The following is a 14,670-nucleotide window of genomic DNA, read 5'->3' on the forward strand; positions in this document are numbered from 1 at the left end:
AATACTTATCTTTGAATAGTTCATACAAACAACACAACTATTGTTCAGCTTATTTTCTCTCATGTTTAGGATGGATTTTACTTTTGAGCAAAATGAGTAAGAAGAGAATACAAATAAGAGTATATGAGAAATCGCTTATACTTAATAATAGGGGGGGGATCATACACTCATTTATGATTCGCATAAATTTAGTATATATACACGGATGGGAATATCATTACCCAGTGGCGTATTTAATTAGGTCATATATTTAGAATGACGCATGTTTTATAAAATATTTCTTTGACATTGAATTTTTTCATGTACTAAGTCGGTACTAAGTTATCAGATATACTAAGGTATATAAGCATTGGCGTACCTAGGGGGTTCCTAAGAAGTGCTTAGACCTACCCGTCACAGAATATTTACCGGTCAAACTTGTTTAGTCGTCCTCTCATTGGATTCGATCATTCCTACTTTCTTTGATTTATATGATAAAAATTTTTAAATTTGTACAAAACGGGCGAAAAAGTTTGAAATCGAAGATCATTAGCGTAGCTAGGCAATTTTCCTAGGGGGGGGGCGGCTATAGCCCCCCTAGCTAAAAATTTATAGACTGAACTTATAGGTTCAATTAATGTTTTATTTCATAAAATTGAATAAAAAATTAGACATCAAAATAACTCGACAATTAATTTATAATAAAGCAACTAAAAGTAGTTCCACACTTTTCCCAGCAAAAAAATTGTGAGTTGTTCTAAAGACACAACTTTAAAAGCACTTCCAAAAATGTTCTCAATTATTTTAAGTACACAGGAAGTTTTTTTACTTCATTTTTTCATATTTTAATGTGTAATTTTTTGTTTTCTATTTTTTTTAAATAGTTTAAAAAAAGAGTAAGAATAACTAAATTGGTACAAATTATTCAAATTTTGCCATAAAACTGCTAAATCCATTATAGAAAAATCGATACTTTTGGAAATTATTCGAAGAAAAACGTTTCAAACAAGCGTCAGAATGCATTAAAAATCATAAAAACAATAAAAAAAACAAGTAAGGAAAGTCTAAAGTCGGGCGGGGCAGACTATATTCTACCCTGCACCACTTTGTAGATCTAAATTTTCGATACCATATCACATCCGTCAAATGTGTTGCAGGCTATATATAAAGGTTTGTCCCAAATACATACATTTAAATATCACTCGATCTGGACAGAATTTGATAGACTTCTACAAATCTATAGACTCAAAATTTAAGTCGGCTAATGCACTATGGTGGAACACAATATTAGTAAAAAACAAGTACGGAAAGTCTAAAGTGGGGCGGGGCCGACTATATTATACCCTGCACCACTTAGTAGATCTAAATTTTCGATTCCATATCACATTCGTCAAACGTGTTGGGGGCTATATAAAGGTTTGTACCAAATACATACATTTAAATACCACTCGATCTGGACAGAATTTGATAGACTTCTACAAAATCTATAGACTCAAAATTTGTGTCGGCTAATGCACTAGGGCGGAACACAATGTTAGTACAAAAAATATGGGAAACATTTAAATCTGAAGCAATTTTAAGGAAACTTCGCAAAAGGTTATTTATGATTTATCGCTCGATATATATGTATTAGAAGTTTAGGAAAATTAGAGTCATTTTTACAACTTTTCGACTAAGCAGTGGTGATTTAACAAGCAAAATTTTGGTATTTTGACCATTTTTGTCGAAATCAGAAAAACATATATATGGGACCTATATCTAAATCTGAACCGATTTCAACCAAATTTGGCACGTATAGCTACAATGCTAATTCTACTCCCTGTCCAAAATTTCAATTAAATCGGAGTTAAAAATTGGCCTCTGTGGTCATATGAGTGTAAATCGGGCGAAAGCTATATATGGGAGATATATCCACATCTGAACCGATTTCAACCAAATTTGGCACGCATAGTTACAGTGCTAATTCTACTGCCTGTGCAAAATTTCAACTAAATCGGAGTTAAAAATTGGCCTCTGTGGGCAAATGAGTGTAAATCGGACGAAAGCTATATATGGGAGCTATATCTAAATTTGAACCGATTTGGCTGATATTTTGCAAGTTTTTCGAGACCCATAAAATATTCGGATGTACGGAATTTGAGGAAGATCGGTTGATATACACTCCAATTATGACCAGATCGGTGAAAACTATATATGGCAGCTATATCTAAATCTGAACCGATTTTTTCCAAAATCAATAGGGATCGTCTTTGGGCCGAAACAGGACCCTATACCAAATTTTAGGACAATCGGACTAAAACTGCGAGCTGTACTTTGCACACAAAAATACATCAACAGACAGACAGACAGACGGACAGACAGACAGCCAGACGGACATCGCTAAATCGACTCAGAATTTAATTCTAAGACGATCGGTATACTAAAAGATGGGTCTCAGACTTTTCCTTCTTGGCGTTACATACAAATGCACAAACTTATAATACCCTGTACCACAGTAGTGGTGAAGGGTATAATTATTTATTTGGGAAAATATCAAAAATTTTTTAATTCACATTCAAAACACTGAATTCGGATATCACCTTAAGAAGTGATGCAAATTCCTATGACAAGCTCATATTACATTCATTGCTTCTCCGCCAATTTTGCACCACTTCTACACCCAAAAAGAACATTTCACTACTTTCACAGCATTATTAAGATATTAATTTATGAAAGAATAGTTTTAATATCAATTACTATTTTTTTAATTAAATTGACTAAACTAAATCAATCAAAAGGTCAACCACAGCTTTATTTCAGAAATATCTGACATCAAACATTGCCATCGGCAACTGCTACCACAACCCAAGTAATTCGATTGTTCATGAAAGCCTTTAGCGAAACTTTGTGCGATTGTATATATTTGTTTAGTTGTTAAAAAAATTAAAAAAAAACTATTGACATTTATTGAAAAATGGAAAATCATAAATAGAGTTTCAAATTGTGGGGGGTGGGCTAAAATTTTTCTGGGGGGTCTAAGCCCCCTCCCCAGAGGCCTTCCTACGCTTATGTCGAAGATACGTATATTTGTGGGAGCCACCGTGATAGCCACCGTGGTGCAATGGTTAACATACCCGCCTTGCATACACAAGGTCGTGGGTTCGATTCCTGCTTCGACCGAACACCAAAAAGTTTTTCAGCGGTGGATTATCCTACCTCAGTAATGCTGGTGACATTTCTGAGGTTTTCAAAGCTTCTCTAAGTGGTTTCACTGAAATGTGGAATGCCGTTCAGACTCGGCTATAAAAAGGAGGTCCCTTATCATTGAGCTTAACATGGAATCGGGCAGCACTCAGTGATAAGAGAGAAGTTCACCAAAGTGGTATCAAAATGGACTGAATAGTCTAAGTGAGCCTGATACATCGGGCTGCCACCTAACCTAACCTAACCTACGTATATTTGTGAGTCCAAAACAGATCAAGATGTTATTTGACAAGCACTGTCAAAAACTCTGTTCATGTAGCTAAAGAACATCAGGAGAATTCCAGGAAAATCAAGATGATCCATAAATAAAATTGGGAGGATTTCTCAATTAGTGCCACACAAAAATGGACTGTATAGACATGTATCTTTCTGACTGGTATCCAAAACGAATGATTTCGTTCGACTTCGATGCTCAAAACAACTGGATTTATAAGGTGTTCTTGGCATTTCAGTCGAATGAAAGCTTTCGTTTGAGAAGTTGGATGTTTAGAATGTATAGAAATTCTTTGTTAGAGTTTTTTTTAATTTCTTCGAAAATTCCAGACTTTTGTCACCAAAAAAATGTTGTTGTTAGATCGAACCTTTGTTGTTTTTTTAATGAATAAATTTGTTCGTTACAAAAAAAAAATTAGAAAATCGAATTTCTTCTACATTGTTTGTATTAGAAAAAGTAAGGAAAGTCTAAAATCGGGCGGGGCTGACTATATTATACCCTGCACCACTTTGTAGATCCACATTTTGGTACTATATTAAATACGTCAAATGTGTTGGGTGCTATAAAGGTTTTTGTCCAAAATACAAAATCGATAGAAGTATAGGTAAATTGGAGACATTTTTACAAGATTTCGACTTAGCAGTGTCGATTTTACAAGGAAAATTTGGGTATGTTATCGCAGTAATCATCCAAACCACCATCTCATGGATGCACAACCACCACCCAGGAACGTAAGGGTTCATATACATCATCTAGAGCGCGAGATCCAGCGCTACAAAAGAGAACCTCAAGATCATGCGGCGTACCAGGCAGGTTTGAACAGGATTCATGAGGATACTGTAGATGAAGCGGTGAGAAGCTACAAGGTTAATCCTGTTCTCGGAGTCCGTCCACCGCCCATAGCACCGGAGGAAAGAGACCTCCCACGGCAGACTAGGGTAGTTTTGGCCCAGTTAAGATCAGGCAAGTGCAGCCGCCTCAATTCCTATTTATCAGTGATTGATAGCAGCGTAGCTGACGTATGTCCAATTTGCAACCAAGGGCCACACGACACGCGTCATCTTTTCTCTTGCCCAGCTAAACCAACCCGACTTACCGCCAGGTCACTCTGGACGCACCCCACCTTAGTCGCAGAGTTCCTCGATCTGGCTACAAGCTGAAGTACCAAAGCGTATAACATAAAAATGGATGAAATCACAATAAACTATTACAACAACAACCGCTGGATTTTTTTTTGGTGTTTGGTCAAAACTGGGTTTTGAACCCACGACCCTGCGTATGCAAGGCGGGCATGCTAACCATTGCAACACGGTGGCTCCCTATAGTCGATTGGACGACCTAGACTTTGATTACAAAAATGTGCACAGACAAACGGACAGAGCTAGATCGAGTCAGGGGCCGGCTATGTGTCTATTTCCTCTACTTCTGGGTGTCGCAAACATATGAACTAACTTATAATACCCTCTTCCATATGAGACATTTTTGTTCATCATTTTAAAGCAAATTGAATACTTCATTTTTTTCTATAAAATTATTTATTTCTCTCCAAAGGGGAGAAAACTACGCATAAACGCTTAAAACTTCTCTATCTTCGCCAAATATATTTGAATATAAAAAAAAAAAACACTGACTAATAATAATTTGGAATTTTATTTTTTTAGATTTAGTTAAAATGAAAGACAATCAATTTTACAAAAGTTGTTTTGTCGGCAATTGGCTTATAACATTGCAGATAGAGGGAAACTCCAGTATTTGCTTCGATAATATTTTATACTTCATTTCCGAACTAAGAATGGAGGATTTACCGGGACCCTCAATAAAATCCTTAAAGGTCATTCTTCCGAATGGCACAAGTTCGAGGCAATTTTTCAATAATATATTTCGAGTTTTATTTTCCTTTTCTTCGGTGGCATGCACCTCCGGTGCGTAAAGAAAATATTGGTTGATAATATTGAAAAAGTTAACTGGTGTCACGTTTTGATTTTTTTGCAATTCTTCCATAGTATCATGTACCAATTGTATGAAGTCATCATCTTTCTTATAAACGGCAAAGTAGTAACATTTCAATGCATTTTTAAAATCTTTAGTTTGGGACGATTTTTGAAGAAATGCATGCATTTGATTTGTGCACATGTTAACAACATATTTCACATTATATTCATTTGCAAGAGCGTCGATATCGGTAATCTCGAGTATCGTGAAGTTTTCAATGAGATTCACATTTTTATTGCAAATTATATATCGAAGATTACGAAAAGTTGTGGGACAAACTTTGGGTAAGAAGACTTCCATCTTCCCACCACATAAAAGATTCTCGAAAACTTCCGATGCCATCGCAAATGCCATTCGATTGCAAAGTACAACTGCACCCTCATCTCCAACAACAAACTTGCAATCACCGTTTGGAAAATGAAGCGCACGCAGATCGTCACGTACTTCGCCCAAAATATTTTTCCCCTCTAGCTTATCCATTTGGATCAAAATTGATGGTAGCTTTAAGTTAACAGAAGCTTCTAAGGGAATATTACTCTAGGCTTTTAGAGCAGTTGTTCTTTGTGAATTAGCCTGATAAGGGTTCCATGTTCATATCATGCAAATATATATAAAAATTAATACATTAATATATAGCGTCATATATATGTATATAATACGCGGCTTGAATCAAAGAATTTAAAAATGTTTTAATACACATTTGTGGCCACATAATCATGTATAACTCGAGCTTTGTATTGAAACTTTTCAGTTTTGTTTTTTTTTTAGTTTATTGTGAAATGAAATTGGTCATTTCACAATAAACTAAAACAAAACAAGAATGAAGTTTAGAATAAAAAAATACATATATAAATGGACATACTTACAAATGATAACTTTTTCAGTGAACATTAAACAGGGATGTTAAAAAGCGTATCAGTGATGATCAGAGATGAAAAATCTAATTGTTACTTTTTGAAATAGTAACAACAATGGCCAGTGGGAGCTATGTCTATATGGAGCTATGTCTAAATCTGAACCGATTTCAATCAAATTTGACACACATAACTATACTACCAATTGTACTCCTTGTGCAAAATTTCAAGCTAATCGGGATAAAACTCTGGCTTCTGGGTCCATATAAGTGCATATCGGGCGAAATATATATATGGGAGCTATATCTAAATCCGAATCGATTTCAACCAAATTTGCAATCAAATTGGGCCAAAACTCTGGCTTTTAGGACCATATTAGTCCATATCGGGCGAAAGATATATATGGGAGCTATATCTAAATCTGAACCGATTTCAATCAAATTTTGCACACTTAACTATACTACTAATTTTACTCCTAGTGCAAAATTTCAACCAAATTCGGCCAAAAATCTGGCTTCTGGGGGCCATATAAGTCCATATCGGGCGAAAGATATATATGGGAGCTATATCTAAATCTGAACCGATTTCTGCACACTTGACTATACGACTAAGTGTTATGTTTGTACAAAATTTCAAGCAAATCGGTATAAAACTCTGGCTGCTAGGTCCATATTAGTGCATATCGGGCGAAAGATATATATGGGAGCTATATCTAAATCTGAACCGATTTCTTCCAAAATCAATAGTTCTAATCTGACCCAAATTAGGAACATGTGCCAAATTTGAAGGTGATTGGACTTAAATTGCATCCTAGACTTTGATCACAAAAATGTGTTCACAGACAGATGGACGGACAGACGGACATGGTTATATCGACTCAGGGACCCACCCTGAGCATTATTGCCAAAGACACCATGTGTCTATCTCGTCTCCTTCTGGGTGTTACAAACATATGCACTAACTTATAATACCCTGTTCCACAGTGTGGCGCAGGGTATAAACATATTTTTTGCGTAGAAAAGTGCATTGCGTATAAAAGTGCTTTCATATGATACCAAGTTTGTCTAGATTGGACAAAAAACAAAAGAGATATATCAAGTTTTTATTGACCCTTTTGAGGGCTATATCTCAAGACTCGGGTACTTCCCCCGGGTATGGGTCACTTTGTTGGAATCAGCACACCGAATGATACAATATATATTAATTTTAAACAATTCGGTGAGGAGCCCATAAACTGCAGCTGAGCCGTATTTTCATAACATGGCGCCATTTGTAATGTGAATTAAGAAATAATTTATTTATTAGGCTGATTTTTGTGAATTTATAATACTGTTGAATATGAAATACTACCACGGATTTTATTATCATGATAATCCTTTCAGATATGCACGGATGAAAAAGACTGTTTTTCATATGTTTGGCTATAAACATTATATGTTTGGAACACAAATTTTTAAACACAATATTTTTGAGTGCAAGCATATAATGTTCATAAACTAGCATAACATGTTTGGGACATATATGTTAATATGTTAGAACATATTATGTTTGGGACATAAAATGTTTGTAAATATAATATGCTTGAATGCAAACATATATTAATTTAGAAATAGCCTATAAACATATATGTGTTTAGTAGCTTGGAGCGCTATTTAACAGGGAGCGATATTGAATTAAGTTGGTGGTTGTTGCTTGTTATTACAAAATTAACATTTTATTTTTCCTTGGGCAATTGATCAGCTACTTCTTCCCTGCCAGCATTTCAAAGTTCCAATTCATCTTCATCGCTACCACAGACTCGTAAATGTCACTACAACCATCCTACTGTGATGGGGGCAGCATATCATAAAGTACAAAATGTACTTCATACATGTATTTTGCCATCACTACTTTTACAAAAGCCATTTTATTTTTTGTGAAACGCCAAGCGTAACCAGCTTGTTATATTTTATTTAAATAAAAACGAAAATAAAGTTCTGAAAACATAGATTTTACGCTTAAAATTGTGAAAGGTATATTGGTGAACAATTTTTGATTTTCCGAATGGAATAAAGTGATTGTTTTTCAAATATTTTACAGACACGCTGCCTCCATCGAATAAAAACACTGGCTGATAGACGCTGCAACATGTAACTCGCTACTTGTAACTCTACCTCATCATTAATGCAAAAAATTATGTTAAATGTGATGTGATAGTGGTATAAATGTTATATTTTTAAGAATTTGTAAATAATTAATCAAATTATTAAATATCTAAACAAACGTGTTTTACTCGACCACAATGATTCTTTTACCACTATCTTAAAATGTGCTTTTTCTGATTGTTTGGAGGGTCTCTTATTGGCGTCGTTCTAAATTGATCTATAAAGGCACCTAATAATTGCACTCATGCGAAACCTTTTTGTAGTAACTTGGCGTGGTACAACTTCTCAATAGTGACGGCGCTTTTCCGACGAGTTTTTGATATCGTATATGATTGTTTTCAACGTACTGGGGATTCTCAGAAGCGCCCCCAAATTCAAAAAATGTTGGCAGGGTTTGATCTTTACAAACTGTGTGGTCCGCTGTTCGAATCCCCGTCCGGCAAAAGGTAAAATTAAAATAAAAAAAAAAATCATACAATTGAATAATTTCTTCTACAATGTTTGTATTACAGAAAAGGGTGCTAAGAACTAAAAAATCTCGTTGAAGTGAGAAAGATGTGGGGGAATATACAATTGGGCAGAAACAAAATTTTGAGCATTCAGGTCGAAAACCTATGTTGTTAGCACCTATATTACCTGTTTATTTTCATAATTCGTTATGATTGTAAATATATAAATAAATAAATAAAATTTTGAGCACAATATTGTTTGGGAGAATTTTTTTTAAGCATATAATATTTTTGGGTGCAAAATGCTTCCAAACATATTATATGTTCACATAATAACATATTGTTTTTTGGAAGACAACATTATTGAATTTGGATGCAAAAATACAAAATGTTTGGAACTTAGACTACCCAAACATATATTGTTTAGACCAATATGCTTTCAAACATATTATATATTGGAAGAGATCAAACATATAAATGTTTGGGCAATACCCAAAAATATATATGCTTGAAGCAAAATATGTTTGGGAGTATATGTTACAGAAGCGATTTTTTGTGAGCGTGTGGCAACGCGTTAGATGTAATTTTGACATTTACGTATATCTAAGTATTTTCGCCCCTTTTTCTGTAGATCGTGAATACGAACACATGTGGTCTTCTTTAACCTACATTTTGACAACATTTGAATAAACTGAACTTATTCTGTAAAAATACAAAAGTGGTGTCAGAAGTGGGATTAGGAAAATAACTCCACTATGAGTACAGAGGAAGCGATCAAAGCTTTAACATCTTCCCAAAGACTTTGTAATTATAACAAGATGTCCAAATTGCCTCTTGTTCTTGAATAGATAAAAGTGCACGACTTTAGGTTCACACACGTTCGTTATCTATATTTATATTTATATATATTTTGCTTGTTGGAAGGTTTCTTTGCAACATTTTCTCCAATTCCTCTTTAAAATTGTATTCGTAGCAGAGATGGTCTGTATCAAACTTTTTTAGGTTTGCGACTGTCGCAAAGTTGTAAACGTCGTAAACGTCACATACGCGTCGTAAATGTAGAAAAAGTAACAAAAGTCGCAAACTGAAAATACCTTAGTCGCGTCGGCTAGGCAGCGAATTCGATGATATCCAAGACGATGGTAGGTGCGAAGAAGTTTCAATTCTTAGGAATGTTCACAATTTTCGGTTTTAGTCCCCACATTTTCCCTATTGCTTTTTGCACGAGTACAGGGTAACCGTGGATTTCCTCGTCCTTTCTTAGCTTTAAGTTCAGTCTTCTGTCCAATATAACTCCAAGGTATTTTACACACTCACTAACGGGAATTTCGATACCACCTAAGAAAATAGGCTTGACCATGGGAAAACTTTCACAAATTTCTGCAGAAACTCACAGCAAATGCTGTCAAACTAAATTAAAAAATGTTCAGGATTTCTCCTATTCAAAATTTGGTTTTCTACAGTAGGTTTACGACTTTTGCGACATACGTATTATACCGTCGCAAACGTATGTCGCAAAAGTCACAGTTTGTGACAGGCCAACCCTGATTCGTAGTAATCATATGTGTAAATAGCCCTGTTCGGGGGACCAATAATGTATAATAATTTGTGACTCTAAAATTTTTCGTTTAGACAAAAACACGAACAAAAAGAGATAAAAAAAAATCAAAAATTGACAAATAAAGAAGTTAAAAGAGGGAAACATTTTGAATTGGTCGCTACTACGGGCGTGTTTCCAAAATTAAAACTGTAAAGTAAGAATTCCTATTTTCTCAGAAAAACTGTACAAAATTTAACGCAGAAAGAACCCCAGGGAACATAATAGACATCTCTTAATGATTTACATCTTAAGGTGGGTATAAAGTTCGAGTTTAGCCGTTAAAATTGTCATTTTATCATTATAAATAAACCATATTAGTCATGTCTTGTATGGCAATGCAATTTGTAAAGATACGGTACCAATAAAGACACAACAAAATAAAAATAAACACAATTTACTTGAAATAATTTCTTTTTGCATAAATGTTGAATAAAAAGAGTGCAGAAACAGGCCTATTAACCAAATTGAAAATTCTTCATTTTCTTTTTTAAATTCGCAACATCATACCCATTTTTTTCCAACTCTCTCATACATGTATGGACCTAAACTCATGAGCCTATTGGAAAAAAAAGAGGAAGCATATAGACATCTTGTTATTTCAGATAATCTTTGACCCTAGACCTTATGTCAGCACTGCACAATGCCTTTATAGCTGCCTGACTGTCGATGAAGAAGCTGATATCGTTCTGAATAACGGCCTCATCAACAGCGACTTAGCAGCCTTTGTGATCGCAGAAATCTTAGCCTGAAAAATGCAGCGTGTAAGACTCCCTTATTCCTAGTTCACTACAATAGATTCCGCTGCCCGTTCCTTCCTCCATCTTTGATCCGTCCGTATACATGTTCAGGGTTCCGAGGGGTATCCTCCTGTCTTCCCACTCCTCCATACTTGGTATAATGTATGTCGGTTTGTGATGATAAACATGCTTCGTGGCCATATGCTCCGTCTCTCTATACTGCCCGGCCAGAATTTCAGTATGCCTGCAGGCTGACCTCTCCAGCGTCTTCAAGCTTCTAAGTCTCAGAAGTGTCAGTTCAACCGTCTTCCTTACGTGTAAATCGAGTGGAATAAATCCCATCAGTACCTCCAGAGCGGTAGTGGCTGTGGTCCTCATGGCACCTGTCATATAGATGAGTGCAGTCCTATTTACCCTATTTATTCTAGATATATGATTTTGGTGTCTCACGATTGTCCACCAAACATGACAGCCATATGTGGCAAAAGGTCTTACAACCGCGGTATAAAGCCAGCCAAAAAGAGAAGGCCTCATTCCCCATCTCTGCCCGACAAATTTTTGACACGAGTATAGTGCCGCATAGGTCCTCTTAATGCGATCGGCAGTATTCTCCATCCAGTTCAGCCTGGAGTCCAAAATAACTCCTAGGTACCTTGCTGATTTCGAGAGCGTCAACTTTATGCCCTTGAATTCAGGAGACTTGTACCCGAAAACCTTTCCCCTCCTGGTGAACAGTACCAACTCCGTCTTACCAGGGTTCACCCTTAAACCGCATCCTAGAGTCCACTCCGAGAGATACTGCAAAGACTCGTTCAGCACATCCGAAATAGAATCGAGGAATTTTCCCGATACCATTATCACAATGTCATCCGCGTATGCCACTACCTTGATACCCTTACTTGTCAGCCCAAACAATACCTTGTTCACCACCAATAGCCACAGCAAAGGTGATATAACCCCTCCCTGTGGCAATCCTCTAGTGGTCCTATCCCTCCTTGTGGAGCTCGCTAGCTCGACCACCATGTCCCTGCTTAGCAACATCTCCGATGAATCCATTGCTGACTTTGCATTACGATTGAAACAGGGCGCTGTAAATTGCGAATACGCAGAATTTCTTGTTCGAGTGTTAATTGAGCATCTCTTGCATGGCATGAAAGAACGCGAAATCTGCGATGAGATAATCAATGGAAAACGGGAAACCTTTGCAGAAGCTTACAGTGTTGCTCAAACTAGATAACTTACACACTTTTCAACCACCGATATTGTAAAAGCAGAACCACACAATAGTGAAGAAGTTCACAAAATTCAACCACATAGATACGTCAAGCAAAAAAGTAAATTAAGAATTCCAATGGGAGAAACGAAAGGCCAACACGCATCATGTTACGGATGTGGCGAGCTACAAACAGAAACGAATGTAAGTTTAGGCGAGCAAAGTGTTCCGATGTCATAAAATTGGGCACATTTTCAAAATGTGTAGAAGCAAAATGTTCCAGGTAACGGAATTAGACGAAGAGAATATTACCGATGATGTTGAAACGCTAAATAAAATTGAAATGATCAATTCACTTAAAACAAGTGAAAGAATATTCTTGACTGTCGGTATTGACGGTCAAGATGTTAAGACGGAATTGGACACAGGATTCCCTTGTTCGATAATGGGTATCGAAACACTACGTCTAATCAAAAATATTTTTAGATTGTTATCCACCAACAGGAAATTCAGCAGTTATTCTGGCCACAGTATTAATTGCAAACGGCGCATACCAGTCACAGTACAAATTGGAACTAAAAGATGCAAGTCGAATTTTTATGTGGTTGGGGGAAGATGGATACCATTATTGGCAGAGAATGGATTGAAAAAAATTTATTAATGAAATTGACTTCGTTGGACTCTTCAAGCAATCAATCCAAGTAAACAACCTTAAGACAAAAACACCTAAAATGTCGGCGAAGGACGAGAGGCACCTAAAACAGGTATTAGACAAATTCAATATTTTTGAATGCCCGTGATGTTCCCATTGCTTTACGAGAAGAGTATATGAAGGCCATCGACGCAAAAATAGCAGCGGGACTTTACAAACGTGTCGATTTCTCTGAGTGGGCATTACCAACATACGTAGTAACGAAAAAAGGGGGTGGAATACGAATAACCGGATATTATAAACCTACTGTAAATCCTCGGATTATAGTCGACGAGCACCCTATTCCTCGCGTTGAGGATCTACTAAACCGAATGCGTGGCTATTCAATATTTTGTCACCTAGACGTCAATGACGCTTATCCGCATTAACGTTGAACACACTCACCCATGGGTTGATACGACCCACACGGGCCGTATACGGTGCGGCTAACATCCCTGCCAGCATTTCAAAGTTCCATTTCAACCTCATCGTTACCACAGACTCGTAAATGTCACTTCAACCATCATGAAAAGGTACATCAAAAAGTACATGCAAGTAATTTGCCATCCCTACTGTTAAAAAAACCATTTTTTTTGTGAAACGCCAAGCGCAACCAGCTTGTTATATTTTAATTAAATAAAAACGAAAATAAAGTTCTGAAAACATAGACTATACGCTTAAAATTGTGAAAGGTATATTGGTGAACAATTTGGTGATTTTCCAAATGGAATAAAGTGATTGTTTTTCAGATATTTTACAGACACGCTGCCTCCATGGAATAAAAACACTGGTTGATAGACGCAGCAACATGTAACTCGCTACTTGTAACTCAACATCATCATTAATGCCAAAAATTATGTTAAATGTAATGTGATAGTGGTATAAATGTTATATTTTTAAGAATTTGTAAATGTTTAATCAAATTAATAAATATCTAAACAAACGTGTTTTACTCGACCACAATGATTCTTTTACAACTATCTTTAAATGCACTTTTTCTGATTGTTTGGAGGGTCCCTTATTGGCGTCGTTCTAAATTGATCTATAAAGGCACCTAATAATTGCACTCATGCGAAACATTTTTGTAGTAACTTGGCGTGGTACAACTTCTCAATAGTGACGGCGCTTTTCCGACGAGTTTTTGATGTCGTATATGATTGTTTTCGACGTAGTGGGGATTCTCAAAAGAGTCCCCAAATTCAAAAAATGTTGGCAGGGATTCCAGCTATATGACAAAGGCGTATGGAAACGGTGTTAAAGGATATCTCAAAATTTGTTAAGCTTATTTGACGACATTCTTGTATACGCTGACTCATTCCCCGCGATGATAACAAGCCTTGAATTAATACTTGCAAGGATTCAAAAGCAAGGACTCTACTTAAACCGATCGAAATGCGTTTCACTTACACCGATCGAAATGCACCTGCCATTGAATTTTTGGGCCACACGATCGATCGCGACAGTAAACACAAATCAAATAAACATGTAGAGGCCATTAAAAATGCTGTAAAGCCCAGTACAAATGAGGAACTACAGCTATTTTTGGGTAAAGCC

General features: G+C 36.2%; 1 protein-coding gene across 3 annotated transcripts; it reads right to left on the reverse strand.

Moving 5' to 3' along the window:
* Positions 1-5,067: 5,067 nt before the first annotated feature.
* On the reverse strand, positions 5,068-6,413 carry LOC142222610 (uncharacterized). 3 transcript variants are annotated; one of them, XM_075292840.1, is made up of 2 exons: positions 6,295-6,413; positions 5,068-6,001 (listed from the first exon to the last, which is right to left on the reverse strand). In XM_075292840.1, exon 2 carries the CDS (start codon positions 5,906-5,908, stop codon positions 5,126-5,128), a length of 783 nt encoding a protein of 260 aa, XP_075148955.1. In that variant the 5' UTR covers positions 5,909-6,001; positions 6,295-6,413; the 3' UTR covers positions 5,068-5,125. The 3 variants fall into 3 exon arrangements, with proteins under 3 accessions (XP_075148955.1, XP_075148956.1, XP_075148957.1); XM_075292841.1 differs by having other exon boundaries at positions 6,291-6,312; XM_075292842.1 differs by lacking the exon at positions 6,295-6,413 and adding an exon at positions 6,125-6,242.
* Between the last annotated feature and the right edge of the window lie 8,257 nt (positions 6,414-14,670).

Source organism: Haematobia irritans, chromosome 1, assembly GCF_050003625.1.
Source record: "Haematobia irritans isolate KBUSLIRL chromosome 1, ASM5000362v1, whole genome shotgun sequence".
Classification (NCBI taxonomy): domain Eukaryota; kingdom Metazoa; phylum Arthropoda; class Insecta; order Diptera; family Muscidae; genus Haematobia; species Haematobia irritans.

Excerpts from the sequence above, each read along its gene's own strand:
- LOC142222610 (XM_075292840.1), bottom strand. The coding sequence starts at position 5,908 with ATGGATAAGCTAGAGGGGAAAAATATTTTGGGCGAAGTACGTGACGAT.